Source organism: Mastigoproctus giganteus, chromosome 1, assembly GCF_048544385.1.
Source record: "Mastigoproctus giganteus isolate SK-2022 chromosome 1, ASM4854438v1, whole genome shotgun sequence".
Taxonomy (NCBI): Eukaryota; Metazoa; Arthropoda; class Arachnida; order Uropygi; family Thelyphonidae; genus Mastigoproctus; species Mastigoproctus giganteus.
The window spans coordinates 34690020-34711495 of NC_143575.1; the positions used below are offsets into that span (position 1 = coordinate 34690020).

At 39.4% G+C, this 21476-nt stretch overlaps 1 protein-coding gene across 4 annotated transcripts in view; it reads left to right on the top strand.

The window, feature by feature from the left end:
• The window catches only part of LOC150090697 (sorting nexin-13-like), a 372237-nt gene that overhangs the window by 205521 nt on the left and 145240 nt on the right, over positions 1 to 21476 (top strand). For all 4 annotated transcript variants that reach the window (XM_090372320.1, XM_090372326.1, XM_090372330.1 and 1 more), the window contains one exon: positions 1909 to 1943. In XM_090372320.1, the coding sequence (XP_090228446.1) occupies positions 1909 to 1943 (35 nt within the window). The remainder of the gene's footprint in view (positions 1 to 1908; positions 1944 to 21476) is intronic.

Below are 21476 nucleotides of genomic sequence, written 5' to 3' on the forward strand. Positions count from 1 at the left end.
GTGATGCGGTCACGAGTTGCTAAACATGTCTTTCACTCTGACATATTCAAGGCAGCCATTCACACAGCCTTCTATGAAGGGTAAATGCTATAAAAACTGTCCATGGTACATAGTGTGTCAACTGGAAAACAAGACTGATATTATGAGATGAGTCCCAGTGCTGGCACTACTAGAAGTAAACATGAAATGAAAGAATGATTGTTTCTCAAGCACCACAGTCAAGGTCGGTGGAAATTACCATTTCAGAATGTATTATGAGCTGAACCACACATCTCTACTGTGTCTGTGTTGTAGAGGGACAATGGAACAAAGAGCAAAAACACAAAAGAGCAAAAGAACACAAAACATCAAGTTTTGTGTTCAACTGGGAAAAAATGTCATGGAGATGTTTCAAATGATGAAGCAAGTGTATGGAGAGAATTTTCTTGTGCATTTGAGTGACATAAATCTTTCACCCATGGAAGAAAATCACTGGAAGATGATGAACATCTGGGCCCAGCAAAAACAATTCAAATGCCAGAGTTGGTTGTAAAGGTGCAGGAAATCATTAAATGTGTGCTGATATGCAATGCTTTGAATCAGTGCTGATATGCAATGCTTCAAATGATTTCAGAAGGTCTGTGCATTAATAAGGAAACTATTCAACAAATAATAACCCAGGGTTTGAAGAAAACAAGGGTCTGTGTGCAGTTTGTTCCACGTTCGTTAACAGACAGTCAATGACAGGTACAAGTTGAATACTGCAGAGAACTCATTAAAATGCTGAAAGCAAACCCAACTTCCTGAATTTGATTATTAGAAGTAAAATGACTTGGTGTTTTCAGTAGGACCCCAGGGTACCCACAGAATGGCAGTCAGCAAACTTTCCCAAAGCCAAAAAAGTTTATCAAGGAAGGTCAAAAATCAAAACCACGCTCCTTAAAAAAAAAAAAAAAAAAAGCCTTCGTAGCCGAGTGGTTATGAGCAGAAGTGCAGTAGCACACGTTCCTTGAGTAGACTGGGGTTCAAAACCCTGACTACTAAATATGGTCGATCTGCCAGCCCACACTGGACCAGCGTGGCAGATTATGTTCCATTTTCCTTCAGCATGAATTGTTGAGGAGGCTTACTCTTCAACAATTTATGCTGAAGGAAATGCTTGGGTTGATAATGGCAGCAGTTAAAAAGTTTGCCAAGGAAGGTCAAAAATCAAAACCATGCTCCTTACCTTCCTGCAATAGCAAGACAATTGTGCTCAAAGAGTTCGTGCCCATTGGCAGGTGTTACTGTTGCCTACTATCTGGACATTCTGAAACGTTTTTTGCAGAGAATCTGTCATGTGTGGCCTCAATATAGAGAAGACAGTAGTTGGTTCATATTACATGACAGTGCACTAAGCTACAAGGCTCTCATTGTTCGGAGGTTTTTGGCTTAGCCCCTTGTGACTTCTTTTTGTTCCAGAAGCTCAAGGCACCACTGAAAGGTAGTTATTTTCATGATGTTGACACCACTCAAAGAGCTGTGACAAGAACATTGAACAGTATACTAGTCATGGCCTTCCACCAATTGAAATGATCACAAAGCAATCATTCCAATTGCTTTGTGATCATTGCATGCGGTGTGTGGATGCAGGAGGAAGTTACTTTGAATTAAATCAAGGTTAGTTTACTCATACATGGGATCATTTTTTTCCAGTTACCAGTTACTTGAGGATATGTGGGTACAAAAATAGTCTGCATACTTAATCAGGATGTGTATAATCATATAATGAGTGTATCTTGCCTGTACCTTATAATTTGCATAGAGCATTATTTACATATGTACTTTTTTTTTTCTGGTAGAGCAATGTAAGTCAGTACAAAAAATATAAAATGTATACTTTTTATTATTCAATTTTTGAATATTCATATATATTTTAATTATGTATAGTTTCACTCTGTGGAAGCAAGTTAAGTGGAAAATGTGTAAGTATGAATTATGTTATTGAAATGTTAATCTACTTTTCATATTGTCTGGAATATATTCATATTCTAAGCCTTGTTATTAATTCAATTGCTACATTAATTGCAATTAACCCAGTACGTGAATTGAGCGGATCTTTGAAACTTTTTTTTCTCGAGAGCATTTGTGTGGTACATTATTTGAGAACTTGTGTGTGCATATGTATTGTTTTTTAAAATCTTTTTCTCTCTTTTTAAATTGATGTGAAATCATGAATTACTTCATTTATTTCATTTTGAATTCACATACCAACTAATGAATGTACATTTATATGTACACATCCAGGGCTTTCCTAGCATTCCAAGGCAAAATCTGCATACATGAGCAAACTTCTTACATGGCAGTGAGAAATGGTTGTCACTTAAATGACAACCATTTCTCACTGTCAGATGAAAATGATGTGTGGTAGCACAAGAAAATTGTCATCCTTCATTCAAAAACTGAACACTGCTGTCATAAAAGTAATGCCAAGCATCACATAGCTTTCTTTTTAATCAAATATACAGGAATAAGGGTACCCACAAACCTCCTTTACAAAACTAAAATGTTATTGAATGAATAGGGTACATGATACAAATCTGAATCCACTTCCAACTGATTGTGAATATCCTCAAGTTTTTGTTCACCAATCAGAAAATGTGTGTGTGCTACATTAGATGGCAAAATAATGGCAAAACTGTTGTCAATGGAGGAAATTTACAAACGAAATTCCATCCTCTTGGTTTTGCCATTGATCAAAGGTTTGTGTACAAGCTGTATAATCAGATGGTGATGTAGCATGTTACACACTTGTTGACTTTGTCATGTTAAGCTCATGACTGGCATGTCATATGGATTTCCCTGGACTTTGTGTAAAACTTCCTCGAACCCACTCCATTGCATGCATCCTCACTGAGTTTTGTTTGGCTACCGCCACTTGCCAGGATGATTTCACAAATACGCATCTTTTATGAATTTTCAGTACCATTGCAGAACTGCGTATCTATTTGGTGGTTTCTTTTTAAACCGTGTTCAAAATATATGCAAAACAGTGGTGGCAGACTGCAGCTTGTTGAACCAAAGTATGTACTGCTCCTTCTTGGGGTTGGCAAATTCCACCATGATTACTGTTTTACAATTTATACTACCATCTACTACAGAGTTCACTTTTCCAGTGGGTGAATAAAAATGTGAGGATAATCTCTATAACCTGGAAGTAGTTTCAGATTTGTATCATGTTCCCTATTCGCGTACTGTTTCATAAAAGAAATTTGTGAATATCCTGTATTTGCAGATGTCGAAAAACCTCATGTGCTACGTGAAAATTATCTATGCACCCATTGGTAGTTTTTTTTCGAAATAAATGTATGATAGCTCTATTCCCACACATTTTTTTTTTTTATGTGTACACCACAAAATAGTATCCGTTGTACAGACTTACTAATAGTATGAGATTTTTTTTTTTTTTTAATTCTGGAAAAAGTATTTCTGAGTTTGGCAATTTTATTGCCTTGCTAAGCCATGCACAACAGTGAAACCGCATCAGATACCCCAAATAAGTTTGTAAGCATTCCTTACCAGCAGTGATGAGTGTATTAACAACATATTGTGCCATCTGCTACGTAAGTAATCTATGGTAATCACAAGTCTAATTAGTATCATTTTAACTTGACTTCATTCCAAATTCTTGTTGATCACCAAAAATGTTTTTTGTTTTGTTTTTTTTATGAAAACCACAAATTAGAAGCTATAGTACTTAGTACTGTGCATGGGTTGGAGGTTGAGAAGATGAAAGAATATACTTATTGGCATTGGATTTAAATTTCTGTAGATTGTAATTTTTAAGAAATATGTGTGAAGGGAGATTTTTCCAGAAAATGGAAGTTGAATGAATAAATGAGGAAGAAGAAAAGTTGGTTCTGTGAGTTTGAAGTTGGACAGTAAATGTGTGTGTGCCAGTAACTCTTGAAAATGTTCCATCTAGGGAGGTTAAAAATGCAGTCCATTGTCCTCCATCCATATTAGATGGATGCATCCATATTAGAGAGAGTCTGTTTTGGAGAGGTCATCTAACATGTAATTTCTAATACATCTGTCTGGGAACAAAGTCTGAGTGTCTGCAACAAGGTGTCCATTAAGGGAGGTTTCATTAGCATTACATTAGTAGAGGCATATGATGCAAGAAAGCAAGCTTATGCAGCATCAGCCGAAAAAAAAAAAAAAAAAAAAAAGCCACTCCCATTTCACCCCTCTGTTCATTCGAAATACCTGTCCAGCTGAACCTTAAATTTATTTAGGCTATCAACTTCCACAACAAGGGATGGAAGTCTGTTCCACCAACCAACTACCCGCTGGCTAAAGGCAAATTTCCGCACATCTATCCTACATCTGTCTTTTCTCAATTTGAATTTATGCCCTCTCAGGTGATTATTCTGAGCAAGAGGAAGAATCCCATTGGCATTGAGCATGCTCAAACCATTCAAGGCTTTATACACCTCTATCAGATCACCTCGCCGGTGCCTATTCTCCAGACACTGTAATTTGCAAAACTTAAGCCTTTCTTTGTAAAAGCAACCCTTTATTCCATTCACTAATCTTTTTGCCCTTCTTTGTACTCGTTCCAGCAGCTCTACATCCTTCTTGAAATGAGACCTAAAGACCTGTATACAGTACTCAAGGTGTGACCTGACCATTGCCTTATACAAGGGAATAATCACCTCCTTATCCCTGCTAGAAAAATTCCTGTATATCATTGACAAGACACCATGAGCTACTCTTGCTGCCCATCTGCACTGCTCAGAGAACTTCACATCTGCCTGCACAATTATCCCCAGGTCCATTTCATTCTCTACCACTGTCAGTGTAGTACTACAGAGTTGATACGTTGCTCTGGGGTTGCTGTTTCCTATATGTAGTACTTTTCATTTGTCAATGTTAAACTTCATTTGCCACCTCTCAGCCCATCTGCTCAACCTTTCCAGATCCTGTTGCAGCAGCATAGTGTCCTTAATAACCTTGCCAACCTTTGTATCGTCTGCAAACTTGGACATTAAGCTTGATATACCATCATCAATATCATTTATAAATACAGAAAACAATAATGGACCCAACGCTGAACCCTGAGGGACTCCACTAATAAAAATTAGTCCACGATGAGCAGTGTCCATTGATTACCACTCTCTGTCTTCTCTTCAACCATCCCTTTATCCATAGCAGCAATTTGCCTCCAGTGCCACACTGCTCTAATTTGTGCAGCAGTCTTCCATGTGCAACAGTATCAAAAGCCTTTTTAAGATCCAAATATATAATATCAAAGTTATTCTCTGCATCCAGTTCTTTTGTGACTGCATCATAGTATCCAATCAAATTGGTTAGGCAAGACTTTCCCTTAACAAAACCATGCTGTGTCCGAGCTATAACTGAAGTCTTGTCTAGATGATCCTGCAGTGCTTCTTTAGCCAGTGCCTCCATTAATTTTCCTGGAACAGAAGTTAAACTCACAAGTCTATAATTACTTGTGTCAGCCTTTGATCCTCCTTTGTGAATTGGAGTCACATTTGCACATCTCCAGTCTATGGGTACCTCCCCTGAGTCCAAGGAAGCTCTCATAATTATGGCTAAGGGTTTGCTTACTTCCTTTGCTGCCTCCTTTAATATAACTGGATAGATCCCATCCACCCTGGGTACCTTTTTTATGTTTATCCTCAACAATTTCTCCTCCACTTTCCTCTCAGTTATTACAAAATCATCTAGCTCACTGTCAGAGTTTACTTCACCTCTGGCATTCCCCTTCCTGAATAACTCCTCATGTGTGAATGTAGATGCAAAATACTCGTTTAGTTTGTTAGCCACCTGAGCAGGATCATCAACAGTTGACCCATCAATATCAAGTGGACATATCTGATTCATCCCTTTCCTTCTGGAGTTTACATAGGTAAAGAACTCTTTTCTGTTTTTCTTTGCATCCTTTACCAAGGATTTTTCATAATCTGCCTTTGCCTGCCTAATCTCCTTTGTGACTTGGTTACAGACCAGCTTATATCTATAATAGGCTTCTGTGTCACATATTAATTTATATGTATCCCATGCATTTTTCTTCTCTGCCATATGTCTCATTAGTTCATCTGACATCCATTTAGGCCTAAACCTTGAACAAATATTTCTTAGTTGGTATGTAAAGCCTAGTAGCTTCCAAGATACGCTCTTTGAATGCTTCCCATTTTGAATTTGCTGTTGGTAACATCATCAGTTGGTCCCACTGTATAGAACTTAAATACTGTCTCAGACCATCGTAGTCGCCTTTACGAAAGCAAAAACCCTTCCCTTTACCCCTAATGGTAGTTACCTCTTTGAGTAAATCCCACTTCAGCACACTGTGATCACTGCCACCTAGTGGTTCCCTTATCTGCAGATTCTTAATGCATGAAGAATCACTACCGATAATCAGATCAAGAGTATTACTCCCTCTAGTTGCCTCCCGAACATGCTGATGTAGAAAACAATCATCCAATAAATCCACAAAAATCTTGCTAGTGTGTGAGTGACCAATCCACAAATTCCAGTCAATATCTGGGAAATTAAAATCCCCCATTATAAGACTCTCTGATTTACTGGCCCACTCTATTTCCCTGTACAGTTTCTTATTATACTCATCAGAGTCATTAGGCCTACAGCACATTCCTACTCTCAATTTTGATCACCCAATGCTTATGTCACACCAAACTGACTCGACACTGCACTGTCCAGCGATGTCGACTGGCTTCACTTCCTTGGATTTTGTGTTTCTTAACTAATAGCATATTAGGTAGGAATCCTCCCTCCTCCTTTCCTATCATGTCTGTCCTTTCTGTACACATTGTACTCCCCAAATTCCAGCTCTGCATTCACACAGATATAAGATCATATCAGATATGATCTTATATCTGTGTGACACCACGTCTGTGATATCCCAACGATATCTGCCTTTGATGTTTTGAGCAATACCTCAAATTCATCAAATTTATTTAACAAACTCCTAGCATTGGTGTATATGCAAGTATACATTCACCTGTTCCTATTCTTAGCTACCCTAACACAACCCATGTGTTTACTTGTACCACAATGACTCCCAGCAATCTCTGAAATATCCTGCATCTTGTTTTCCAGACTGCTGCTCATTCTAATAAAAGCAGTGCAAGAATCACTTTCACCTCTGCCAGTGGCTACTGTTAATCTGTTAGTCCTTGTATATTCCCCCAAGCTAGCAGTTTTCCGACCCACCTAACACTGCCTCGATAGCATCAGGAAATATTCTTGCACACTTAGCATCAGCAAATATTCTTGCACACTTAGCATCAACAAATATTCTTGCACACTTAGCATCATCAAATATTCTTGCACCCTTTCTATTTAAGTGTATTCCATTCCTGTAGAAACAGTCTCCTGTTAACAAGTACAGACCAGGCTGAAAAAATTCTACCCCTTGAGCTTTGCACAATCTTTCCAGGGCCAAATTGATCGACAAAGCTCTCATCATATACTCCCTCCTGTCGTGTCTGGGCAGAATTGCAGACACTTTCAAATTCAACCCTAAATCACTGCTTTTTTCCAACAGTGACCTGTACTTGTTAAGTAATTCTGCTGGTCTCCTACTCTTAATATCATTAGTGCCAACGTGTACAACTATATCACCTTTTGTGCCCTTAAAAAATGATATCCGCTGCACAACATCATTAACCTTTGCCCCTGGCAGACATACCCTGGTCCTGTTCCACCTGTCCTTTTTACAAAGCATATTCCCCGTTTCCCTGACATACCCTGGTCCTGTTCCACCTGTCCTTTTTACAAAGCATATTCCCCGTTTCCCTGACAATAGTCACCAATAACTACTAGTTCCTGTGGGACCAGCGCATTCTGCCTTGGGGGTTGTTGCTGTGTTGAGTGATGACCAAGTGCAAGCTCTGCCGTTGATGTGGGCAGCTGAGAGCTTGATGGGCACCTCAATATAGATCCTTCGAGGGCATCTACCCTGTCCTTCCAGCTCTCATATAGGCCCATAACAACGCTGAGTTGTCACCTGATTTCCTTACACTCCTTACATTGCGTGCACACACAAAGACATCTCCCATGGCAATATCATGTCCCGTACCCGATTGCTCCACAAACATCATGCTAGCAGTGCATTTTAAAAGGCTGTGATTCAGAGGGCAACTGCCCCACTCAGTTCTCCTCTGGGCCACAGCACTCCCATTAGCTTGAGCCTTTTGCTTTGCTGCTCTGGTCTGAGTCATGATTTCGATTTAATTTGAGAGCAAGTTGTAGAAAAAATTGTTGAAGTTAAATATAAGATAGGCACCTGGGGTGGATGGGATCTGCCCAGTTATATTAAAGGTGGCAGTAAAGAAAGTAAGCAAACCCTTAGTCTTAATTATGAGAGCATCCTTAGATTCAGGAGAAGTCCCCACACACTGAATATATGAAGATGTATTCTCTGTTCACAAAGAATGTTCAAAGGGTGACATGAGTAATTGCAAACCTGTTAGTTTAACTTCTGTTCTGGGACAAATTATGGAGTCACTAGTTAAAGAAGCATTGCAGTATCATCTATACAAGACTGCAGTTATAATTCAGACACAGCATGGGTTTCTTAAGGGGAAGTCATGTATGACCAATTTGATTGGTTATTAAAATGTGGTCACAAGAAAAATGGATGCAAAAAATAATTTTGATATCATATACTTGGATTTCTTTTGATACTGTTACACATAGAAGATTGCCGTACAAATTGGAACAGTATGGCATTAAATCAAGTTGCTGCTATGAATAAAGGGATGGTTGAGTGGGAGAAGACAGAGAGTGGTAATCAATGGACACTGCTCTTTGTGGAATAATGTTATTTGTTGAGTTCCCCAGGGTTCGGTGTTGGGCCCATTGTTGTTTTCTATATTTATTAATGATATTGATGAAGGTATATCAGACTTAATGGCCAAGTTTGCAGATGTTAAGAATGGTGGCATGGTTGTTAATGACAGTAATAATAGGAAGCTACTGCAACAGGATCTAGAAAAGTTGGGTAGATGGGCTGATAGAGGTTGTAACTGAAGTTTAACAGTGACAAATGGAAAGTGCTGCATATAGGTAGCAGTAACCCCAGAGTAACCTAACAACTGTGTGGTACTACACTCAGGGTGGTGGAGAATGAAAAGAAACTGGGAGTAATTGTGCAATCAAATATCAAGTTTTCTGATCAGCTCATGAGGTCTTGTCAATGATATACAGGAATTTTGCTAGCAGGGATAAGGAGGTGATTATCCTCTTGTATAAGACAATGGTCAGGCCACACCTTAAGTACTGCATACAGATCTGGAAGCCTCATGTCGAGATTCTGAAATGAGTACAGGGAACGGCAACAAGACTGGTCTGCGATGGAAAGTGTTGCTCTTACCAAAAAAGACTTAAGTTCTGCAAATTGCAATGTCTGGTGACTAGGCACCTGTCAAGTGATCTGACTGTGGTGTATAAGGCCTGGAATGGTTTGTGCAAGCTCAGTGCTGATGGGATTCTTCCCCTTGATCACATTAATCACCTGAAGGGATATAAAATCTGATTGAGGAAAGACAGTTGTAGAATAGGTCGGCAGATGTTTCCCTTTAGCCAGAGGGTGGTTGATTACTGGAACAAACTTCCATCTATCATTGTAGAAGTTGACAGCTTAAATAATTCAAGGCAGAACTAGAGAAACATTTGCAGTGATTGGGTGAGTGAAATGGGAAGTTTTTTTTGTTTTTTTTTGGCTTATGCTGTATATAAGCTTGCTTGCTTTCTTTTATCATATGGCTCTACCAATGCTAATGCTAATAGCCAAGTGGTCAGGCATGAGGGTGCATAAGTACACATGCTTTCAGTGACTTTGGTTTAATCCTGTGTGACTATTTATACTGAGCTGTTTCTTGTATTCTGTCTTGTGGACTCCTCTGATAATGTAGCCATTCCAGAGTATAAATTGAAGATTTATTTATTACTGCACACATACAATGATATTGACATTCCCCCTTCCATTCTTTCCCTTCCGATTTCACATTTTATGACTGACATCATAAAATAGACAAGCTATAACTATAAGTCACAAAAATAAGTATGAATCAGGGGGTTAGTTGCAAATGAGCAGGATCGTGTTCTCAGATTTATGTACTTTGAGACCTTACAGTAATATAATATACAATATAATTTATAAAAGTGATAAAGAAATAGTTATATACAATATTTTCAAAAAAAAAAAAAAAATTAAGTGAGCAGTGGAATCTGAAACATTTATATCTATCATTTTGAATGTCATTATTGCCACCATAAATTAAATCAGTTGAGCCAATGCAAAAAAAAAGTTTATGGTATTATCATTAGTAGAGCATGTTATGCAAGAAAGCAAGCTTATATTGGATCAACTTTAAAAAAAAAAAAAAAACCCACCCCATTTCATTCATCCATTCGCTCCAAATGTTTGTCTAGTTCTGCTTTGGTGAATTTCCTCAATTTGTCTTTCCTTAATTTGAATTTATGCCCCCTCAGGTGAGTAATCTGAGCAAGGTGAAGAATCCAATTAGCAGTGAGCTTGCTCAATCCATTTAAGGCCTATACACCTCAATCAGATCACCTCGCAGACGTCTACTCTCCAGGTGCTGCAATTTGCAGAACTTAAGCCTTTCTTGGTAACACCAACCCTTTGTTCCACTCACTAATCTCGTTGCCATTCTCTGTACTCTTTCCAGCAGCTCTACATCTTTCCTAAAATGAGGCCTTCAGACCTGTATATAGTACTGAAGGTGTGGCTTGGCCATTTCCTTATACAAGGGGACAATCACTTCATTATTCCTTCTAGTAAAATTTCTGTTTATCACTGACAATCACCTCATTATTCCTTCCAGCAAAATTCTTGTTTATCATTGACAAGACACTAGGAGCTAAAATAATCATCCTGCCTGTACTGCTCAGAATACTTCATATTTGACTGCACCATTACCCCTGGGTCCTTTTTATTCTCCACTACCCTGCGTTTAGTACCACCCAGTTGATACATTACTCCGGGGTAACTGCTACTCATATGCAGTACTTTACATTCGCCAATGTTAAACGTCAGTTGCCGCCTCTCAGCCCATCTGCTCAACTTTTCCAGATCCTGTTGCAGTAGCGCTCTATCATTACTGTTATTAACAACCCTGCCAAACTTCATATAGTTTGCAAACTATACGAAGTTGAATATTAACCCTGATGTACCTTGCTGAATATCATTGATAAATACCGAAAACAACAATGGGCCCAACACCGAACTCAGAGGGACTCCACTAATAACATTAGTCTATGAAGAGTAGCATCCATTGATAACCACTCTGTCTTCTCCCACTGAACCATTCTTTTATCCATTGTAGCAACTTGCCCTTAATGCAGTACTGCTACAGTTTGTATAGTAGTCTTCCATGTGCCACAGTATCAAAAGCTTTCCTAAAATCCAGTTATATGATATCAAAATTATTCTTTGCATCTGATTCCTTTGTGACCACATCATAATATCAATCAACTTTGTCAGACAAGACTTCCCCTTAACAAACCCCACACTGTGTCTGAACTATAACTTCAGTCTTGTCTAGATAATTCTGCATCGCTTCCTTAACCAGTGACTCCATTGTTTTTACTGGAACATTAGTTAAACTAACAGGTCTGTAATTAACCATGTCACCCTTTGATCCCCTTTTTGAATTGAGGGCACCTTTGCACGTCTGCAGTGCATGGGGACCTATCCTGAGTTCAAGGAAGCTTTCATAATTATGGCTAAGGGTTTGCTTACTTCCTTTGCTGCCTCCTTTAATATAACTGGATAGATGCCATCCACTCCAGGTGCTTTCCTTATGTTTAACTTCAACAGTTTCTCCCTCACTTTGCTCTCAGTTATTATAAAATCACTTAGTTTCCTGTTAGAGTTTGATAAACTTCTGGACTTTTCCCCTCCCTAAATAACTCCTCATTAGTGAATGTAGATGCAGATTACTCATTCAGTTTGTTAGCTACTGGAGACATATCATCAACAGTCAAACCATCAATATCAAGTCAACCAATCTGATTCAACCTCTTCCTTCTAGATTTACATAAGTAAAGAACTCTTTGTTGTTTTTCTTTGCACCTTTGCCAAAGATTTCTCATAATCTGCCTTCACCTGCCTAACCTCCTTTTTAACTTGAATACAGATCATTTTATATCTACTATAGGCTTCTATGTCACATGTTAATTTATATGTATCCCATGCATTTTTCTTCTCTGCCATATGTTTCATTAGTTCATCTGACATCCATTTAGGCCTAAACCTTGAACAATATTTCTTAGTTGGTATGAAGCCTAGATTAATTCTTTGAATGCTTCCCATTTAGAATTTACTGTTTTGTAACATCATCAGTTGGTCCCACTGTACAGAATTTAAAAACTGCCTCAGACCATCGTAGTCACCTTTATGAAAGCAAAAACCTTTCCCTTTTCCCCCCTATTGATAGTTGCATTTTTTAGTAAATCCCACATCAGTACACTGCGATCATTGCCACCTAATGGTTCCTTTATCTGCAGATTCTAAATGCACGAAGAATCACTACTGATAATCAGATTAAGAGTATTACTTGCTGGATGCCTCTCAAACATGCTACTGTAGAAAATAATCATTCAACAAATCCACGAAAGTCTTGCTAGTGTGTGAGTGACCAACCCACAATTGCCAGTCAAATATCTTGGAAGTTAAAATCTCACATTATAAGACAATCTGATTTACTAGTCCACTCTATTTCTCTGTACAGTTGTTCATTATACTCTGATAGTCATTAGGCTTATAAAACACTCCTATCTCATTTTTGCTTTGCCAGTGCTGTCATACCAAACTGATTCAACATTGCGCTGTCCATCCATATCAACAGAATTCACTGCTTTACATTTTATGTGTTTCTTAACTAACAGCGTAACAGCTTAACTCCTCCTCTCTTCCCATCCTGTTTGTCCTTTCTGTACACATTTTACTCCCCAAATTCCAATTCTGCACTGTTTATATCCATGTGGTACCATGTCTCTGATATCCCAACAATATCCGGTTTTGATGTCTTGACCAGCACTTCAAATTCATCAAATTTATTTACTATACTCGTAGCATTGGTGTACATGCAATTATACATACACCTGTTCTTACTCTTAGTTATCCTAACACAACCCATGTATTTACTTATTCCATGATGACTCCCAACAACCCTTGAAATTCCCAGTATTTTGCTTTGCAGGCTGCTGCTCATTCCGATAGAAGCAATGCAAGAATCACTTTTACCTCTGCCTATGGCTACCGTTATGATCTTCTAAAAGAATACTGAATTAGTTATGGTAGATTATGACACCCCCTTCTGGAAGTAATTGGAACAAATAAATACCAGAACAAAATCTTTAGCCAAAAATAACTTATCTGGAAACCGAAATCAGTAGACTACTCTACCTTGTCGGATTTTCATCCAAACCAGCACAAACATAAAGTACGAGTTCTTGAGAAGAGTTCAGCTCCAGAGGACATTTCTGTGGATGCAAGGATGAGGCTGAGGCTTCGGGCCCACTCCTCCCCAGGACCCTAGTAAAAACTGCTCCCAGGAAGAAGAAAAAGAAATCCAAGTACCGGGAGCCTCACTTTTCCCTCCTGCTTCCCTTGGATGATAACAGCAAGTCTCCTTGTGCGGAGCCCCGAGATTCTGACCCAGACCCGCTGGTGTCATCTAAATTGGAATTTAGCATGTCGACACCAGTTGCCAATTCAACTACTAAAAATCCAGCTTCAGACTCTTCACATCCACCTGCCTCCTCACCACTTACAAAACTGGCCACTAAGGCTTCTTCTACATCTCCAGCAGCCCTCCAACTTGCAGTTCAACCGATATTGCCAACCCCAAAAGTAAACTCTGCTGTTTTTCTTTGCATCCTTTACCAAAGATTTCTTATCTCCTTTGTGACTTGATTACAGACCAGCTTATATCTATCGTAGGCTTCCATGTCACCCATTAATTTACATGTATCCCATGCATTTTTTTTCTCTGCCATATGTCTCTTCCAAGATAAATTCTTTGAATGCTTCCCATTTTGAATTTGCTGTTGGTAACATCATCAGTTGGTCTCACCGTATAGAATTTAAATAAATACTGTCTCAGACCACTGTAGTCACCTTTAGGAAAGCAAAAACCCTTCCCTTTACCCCTGATGGTATTACCTCTTTGAGTAAATCCCACTTTAGCACACTGTGATCACTGCCACCTAGTGGTTCCTTTATCTGCAGATTCTTAATGCATGAAGAATCACTACTGATAATCAGATCAAGAGTATTAGTCCCTCTAGTTGCCTCCCGAACATGCTAATGTAGAAAACAATCATCCAATAAATCTAGAAAAGCCTTGCTAGTGTGTGAGTGACCAACCCACAAATTCCAGTAAATATCTGGGAAATTAAAATCCCCCATTATAAGACTCTCTGATTTACTGGCCCACTCTATTTCTCTGTACACTTTCTTATTATACTCGTCAGAGTCATTAGGCCTATAACACACTCCTACTCTCAATTTTGATCTCCAATGCTTATATCACACCAAACTGACTCGACACTGCACTGTCCAGCAATGTCAACTTGCTTCCACTTCCTTGGATTTTGTGTTTCTTAACTAATAGCATAACCCTCCTCCCTTCCTGTACACATTTTACTCCCCAAATTCCAGTTCTGCATTCCTTATACCTGAAATTCATCAAATTTATTTACCAAACTCCTAGCACTGGTGTACATGCAAGTATACATGCACCTGTTCCTATTCTTAGCTACCCTAACACAACCCAGTGTTTACTTATACCGCAATGACTTCCAGCAGTCTCTGAAATACCCTGCACCTTGTTTTCCAGGCTGCTGATCATTCCAATAGAAGCAGGGCAAGAATCACTTTCACCTCTGCCAGTGGCTACTGTTACTCTATTAGTCCTTGTATCCCCCCCAAGCTAGCAGTTTTCCGACCCATCATCTCTAATGTCCCCAATTCGACGACCAGTGACGAGTTGGCAGAAGTCATGTACCACAAAAACCTAGTGGACTATGGAGTCACCTTGGATGAAATAAAGGAGTAACATTCAGATTCTCCACAAGTGTGAAAAGCAGCTCTACTGCCCACAGAGTTATAACACTAGACCCCTCCCTTTACAAAAAAGTTATGTAGCTCAACAGAATTTTTCTGATCTGTAGTTCCCACAAGTTCAGTCTGTTCACTGTGGTAACCAAGTGCTTCCTTTGCCTGGGCTATGGGCTCACCTCGGTCCACTGCACCCACACCTCTCCAACATGCGGACATTTGTGCCCGAAGCGGGCATGTTCATGCTGAATGTCTGCACTGAGACAAACCTCCAAGCTGCATCAACTGCAAATGGAGAAAGAAAGACCATCAACACTTGGTTAGAGAGGTAAATTGCCCAGAATATCAACGAGCCCTAGAAATGGCATGGCAAAGGACCACTAATGGATAAGAACCTAACTTCTCAACAACAGCTCACCAGACCTGCCCCAACAACATCATCCTCAGCAGCCAGTAATAGTCAGAACTCTAGTCTAATTAAATTATGCATCATGCAGATAAACGCTCAACGTTCCTGCACAGTTGCGGATGAAATAAGACAGGCAGCCGAGGTTTACCAAATCGACATAATTGCAACACAGGAGCCATACACAATCCAAGTCCCAGCAGAAAACGCACAAGATAATGGATATTCAATGCAGATGAGACTTATACAGCCAGCTAGCACTGACCCTAAGACCTGCATAGTTGTACTCAACAAGCAAATTGATGTCGTTATAATTCACAGGCTCTGCACAAAGTTTGACGTGTGCATCCAGGTTAGGTTCTTTTCAATCACACTATATATCATCTCCCTCTACTGTCCACATTCCAGGGACATAAGATGACTTCCTAAGATATATTGAGTTTGCCATAGACCTTCTTGACTCTAACAGTATACTAATAACAGCAGATGTTAATGCCAAATCCCCATTATGGTTTCTCAACTTCCTTGGATACACGTTGGCGACTTCTAGAGGTATTAATTCTGAACAGAAATTTAACCATCTATAATCTACCCAACAACCTTCCAACATATTGTAGCACCACTGGACAATCTAATATTGATGTCACACTAACCACCAATGACTTACGGACATGTGTCTGAGTTCTTCAAATAGGCCTCTGGGGTTGGGTATATTCATACTATGATTTTTAGCGTTTCTCACCAACCATTGAAATAAAAACGAAAACCAAAATCTTAAAAAGCTTTATATTTAAATTTACAATAAATTTACAGTAGATCAAGCAAAATAAATGTGATTATACAAATAAAATGTTACTGATAATAAAATACTGAATTAAGATAGAACAAATGTAGTTTACAGTGAATGTACAAATAAAATGATAATAAAATACTGAATTAAAGTGCAATAAAATATACTGGATTAAAAGCGGTAAAATAACTAAAGCTTTCAAAGCTTCCACTGTTGAGGAAGAAGGCAGAAGCCTTTGAAAGCTTCAGTTATTTTAGTGCTTTTAATCTAGTATATTTTATTGCATTTTATTCAGTATTTTATTATCATTTTATTTGTACATTCACTGTAAACTACATTTGTTCTATCTTAATTCAGTATTTTATTATCAGTAACATTTTATTTGTATAATCACATTTATTTTGTTTGATCTACTGTAAATTTAAACATAAAGCTTTTTAAGATTTTGGTTTTCGTTTTTACTTCAATGGTTGGTGAGAAACGCTAAAAATCATAGTGTGTGTCTGGGATTGGGTCACAATACCAGACTGGATGCTAAGTGACCATCGGGTGATCTATTTTCACATTGGGACCAGGTGACAGCTACTAAGGAAAGAGTACCAGAATTAGTAAGGTTCCATGAATAGACTTTCCAACCCATGACCCTCTGCAGTATGAAGAAGCAACACCAGAAGAATACAGTGAAGTAATACAAACAGCAATTACCAGAGCCTCGTATAGAGCAACAAGGAAGAAAGTTCCATGCAACAGACCCTGTGCATGGTGGAACGTGGTACTTATGACACTAAGGAGGGAAGTCGATTACACATGAAAGCAATATCAGAACAGATGAAACTGGTCAGCAGCAGACGTCGAAAGGCTACACAGGGAATACTTGAATAAAAAGAACACATACACCAAGGCAATATCAACTAAAAAGCAAGAAACCTGGGCGACATTCGTCCTAGAATCTGGAAATTCAAACCCCTGGGGGTTACTGTATAAAATCACATGGGGGGAAAAACCTTCACAACAGATATCTCTGGCACTGTCCTGGCTTGACCAAAATGAAACCACCAACTGGATTTACTCTGTCAGTGCCATCATAAATAAGCTCTTCCCAGACAACAACCCTCCGAAACTCTTGCCGGAACACAAAAGTATCCGGAAGAACACTGAATATATAACACAGGCCCAAGCTGAACCCTTCACCAGCCTGTAATTGAATCAGGTCCTCAAAAAGGTAAATACCAAAAAATGCCCAGGACTGGATTTAATTGAATATGTCTTCATCATTAGATTTCACAAATTAAAGCTTGAACATCTATTATTGTACAATAAATGCCTCCAAAAATGAAAGTTCCCCCAGCCCCGGAAGATTGTGCTGCTCTGCCTAATACAAAACCAAATAAACCAATAACAAACCCTTGTTCGTACATTATTATTTTTTTTTTATTATTTTTGTGCTTTTGTATGGGCGGCTCCTAGAACAGAAGTTCATCTCCGCCTCGTTGCTCTGTTCAGTTTTTATAGACTCTGTAAGGGTAAGGCCGGTGTGTGTCTTATAAAAATAAATAATATTTTTTTTTTTTTTTTTTTTTTTTTCCAAACCGAATCCACACAGGAATATCCCAGATTGGATGAAGATAGATGAAAAGGAAGGGGAGAGAGGGGAAAAAAAAAAAAAAAAAAAAAGCTTTTCATCCCGCACGGGAGAAAGTGATAGGAAAGAAAAACTGTGTTTGTGAGCTTATGTGTGTGTGTTCTGTAGCGTGATGTTGTGTTTTGGCCTATTGGCTACCTGGAAGGAGTGAGCACCTGGACGGTTCCTCCAGGTACTCGTCCCTAGCAGAAGAAGGGCAAGGCCTCCCCTACTATCTGCACGCCCTCCTCCCTGGGGAAGAGTTCCCAGGGAAGAAAGAAAAACTTGTATAAGATGAAGAGAGGGAAGGAGTAAAGAGGAGAAGGACTGTTCCGGCCCAGGAAAGTCCCAGTCCAGGATGGATAGCTAGAACAACAACGCAAACAAATAAATAAATAAATAAATAAATAATAATAATAAAAAAAAAAAAAAAAAAAAAAAAATTAGTGTGAGAGAGGAGCTTTCCTGGTCTGGGGAGCCCCAGCCCAGGTCAGAACGCGAAAAAAAAAAAAAAAAAAAAAAGATTTAAATCCCACAACCTGGTCAAGGAAAGGAATAGAGCCAGGATGTCAGCAAGCAGAATGATGTTAAAAGAAGAAAGAAAAACTTGTATAAGATGAAGAGAGGGAAGGAGTAAAGAGGAGAAGGACTGTTCCGGCCCAGGAAAGTCCCAGTCCAGGATGGATAGCTAGAACAACAACGCAAACAAATAAATAAATAAATAATAATAATAATAAAAAAAAAAAAAAAAAAAAAAAATTAGTGTGAGAGAGGAGCTTTCCTGGTCTGGGGAGCCCCAGCCCAAGTCAGAACGCGAAAAAAAAAAAAAAAAAAAAAAAAAAAAAAGATTTAAATCCCACAACCTGGTCAAGGAAAGGAATAGAGCCAGGATGTCAGCAAGCAGAATGATGTTAAAGGGGAAAAAAATAACAAATAAATAAGAAAGAAAAGAAAGAGGGTTTTTTTTTTTTTTTTTTTTTTTCAAATTATCCCACACGGGGTGGATAGGAAAAGGCTATCAGGAGAGTGCTAGGGCTACTAGTGCTAGCTGATTATGAGAAGAAGAGAGAGAGAGAGTAAAAAAAAAAAAAAAAATAATAAAAATAAATAACTAGTTATTGAATTGCAGAAGCTTCTAGGATGATCCTCCTCCTACGCTTGAATACGTCTGCCGCAAAGTGCTGTAGTGCACCTAAGTTCCTTTTGGAATGGACAAGGAGTTCTACTTGGTCAGGAGAAAATCCCAAAATTGCTGCCTGGAGTTGTTGTCTATGGTCCTCGTAGATAGTGCATTCAAATAGTAGATGTTCCCAACTCTCGACAGACCCACAGAAACAGAGGTCAGTATTTAGCAGACCTAGTTGGTGGAGTTTCTGGTTGAGAGATCCATGTCCAGTGACCAGAAAGGATGTTTCCATGCTGATTGAGAACCACTTGTTGACCGCTTTGCTGGTTGCGAATGTGACATCCGGTATAAATTTTTTCGTAACAATGCCTTTTGTGGTCGTGTCCCATCTTGTCTGCCAGTAATTGATTAGCTCGTTATAGCAACGAGCTCTTTCCTGTTTGGTATCACTGTCCAGGTTGAGTTCAATATCCAGTATTTCAGTTGGGATTCTTTTCTTCAGACGGTAGGCAAGTCCTCTATAGATAAGGAATAGATCCAGGGGGATGTTTCCAGATATTACTTGCAATGCTGCAGTTGACACAGTTCTACAAGCACGATGGGTAGCAAGAATAATGCTTCTCTGGATGGAGTTAAGCTTCTGTTTGATTTTGCAATTGGTCGCTCTGTGAAACCATGCTCCTGCAGCATACGTGGCGATAGGTAAGAAAACAGCTTTATAGTATAACTGTAAGGTACGCTTAGAGAGACCCCAGTCGCTTCGGGAGATTCTGATAATTGAGGCAGAGAATTTTCTGATTTTGGCATATAAATGTTGCAAGTGTGGTAAGAAGGATAGCCGGTGATCAATAACGACCCCAAGGACCCTGGTCTGTGTCACCAGGGGGAGCCGTATTCCATCTATCTTGACCTGAGGGGGCCGCCGAAGATCCAGTTTAGTTTTAAAAATCATCATATTTGTCTTGTGAGGATTGATGTGCAGTTTGTTAATCTTAGCCCAGTTGGTAAGGTTAGTTAGTACTAGGTTAGCAGTATCTTCCAGAGCAAGTCTTGAGTGTCCGGAGACAACAATGGTAAGGTCATCAGCAAATGCAATGACCTTGGTGCGTTCAAATGATCTGCTTAGCCAATCTTGTAAAACTACATTCCAGATCAGGGGGCCTAGGACAGATCCTTGGGGGCAGCCCCTAAAGACTGGTCTGGTGACGTGCTGATGTTTTGTTTTCACCATAACTGACCTTTCAGAAAAGTAGTTTCTAGTTAGCCAGTAGAGTTGTGAGGAGCAGTTGGCTAACCGGAGACGCTCCAGTGCACTCTCCCACCAAACTTTGTCAAATGCACCCTCAAAGTCAACACAAACAGCAAGCTCATACTTTGACTTAGATGTTTCTAGATGAAGAACCAGGTCGAAGAGGGCATCTTCGCAGGAGCGGCCAGGCGTGAAACCATATTGTGCTGGGGAAATAAGATCTTGTGATTGGAATAAGTTGACAATCCTCAGGGCCATGAGGCGTTCCAGGATTTTGCCTAGGTTGGCCAAAAGAGCAATTGGCCTAAGGGATCTTGGCTCCATTGGTGGCTTGTTTGGTTTAGGTATAAGGCGGAGGAGTGCTTCCTTCCAGTATTTCGGAAATTTTGATTCCAGGAGGCATTTGTTATACAGGAGTAGCAGTAGGCTGGGTCTTAATTTATAAAATCTTTGTATAAACATATACTCAATCAAGTCGGGGCCTGGACATTTTTTGGGATTAATTTTCATCATAGCTGTTTCAAGTTCTTGTGGGGTAAAAGGGTTAGTACTGTTGGATGCTATATAGTTAGCATTGTTTCTTCTGATTGTCATATGTTCTGGCATATCTTCTGATACGTCATCGGGGGGGAAAAGCTTATCTAGTATCTCGTTGACTGAGTCTTCCCAGTTGGTGGTTTCCCTCATAGCAGTGGCAACCGATCCATAGATTTCTGGGACAAAGGTTTTGTCCCTTGTGATTTTGTACAGGAGGCCCCATGGGTTAGTATTACCTGAGTCTCTGACAAATCCAGTCCAGGTTTCTCTTTTGCGAGCAGCAATAGCCTTGGTGTATTCATTCTTCTTTATCAAGTAGGCAGTGTGAAGACGTTCGACATCAGGGGGAGGCCAGTCTCTATGGCGTTGGTATTCCCTCCTGGCACTGTGGGTGTCTTTCCTGAGTTTGCTTAGTTCAGCTGTCCACCAGGCACAGGGTCTTAGCACGATAGTCTTTTTCCTAGCAGACTTGTACGCTGCTTTTGATAAAGAATTCTGAATCTTATGTCCAAGGTCAACTGCTGAGATGTGCTCCAGGCCCTGGATATTTGAATCAGGGAAGTCATTCTGGATGGTGTCATCAAAAGCGGTCCAGTGAACTGTTTTCGTGGAGAACCTAACAAAGTCCGGGGTCCGGTTCGTGGATG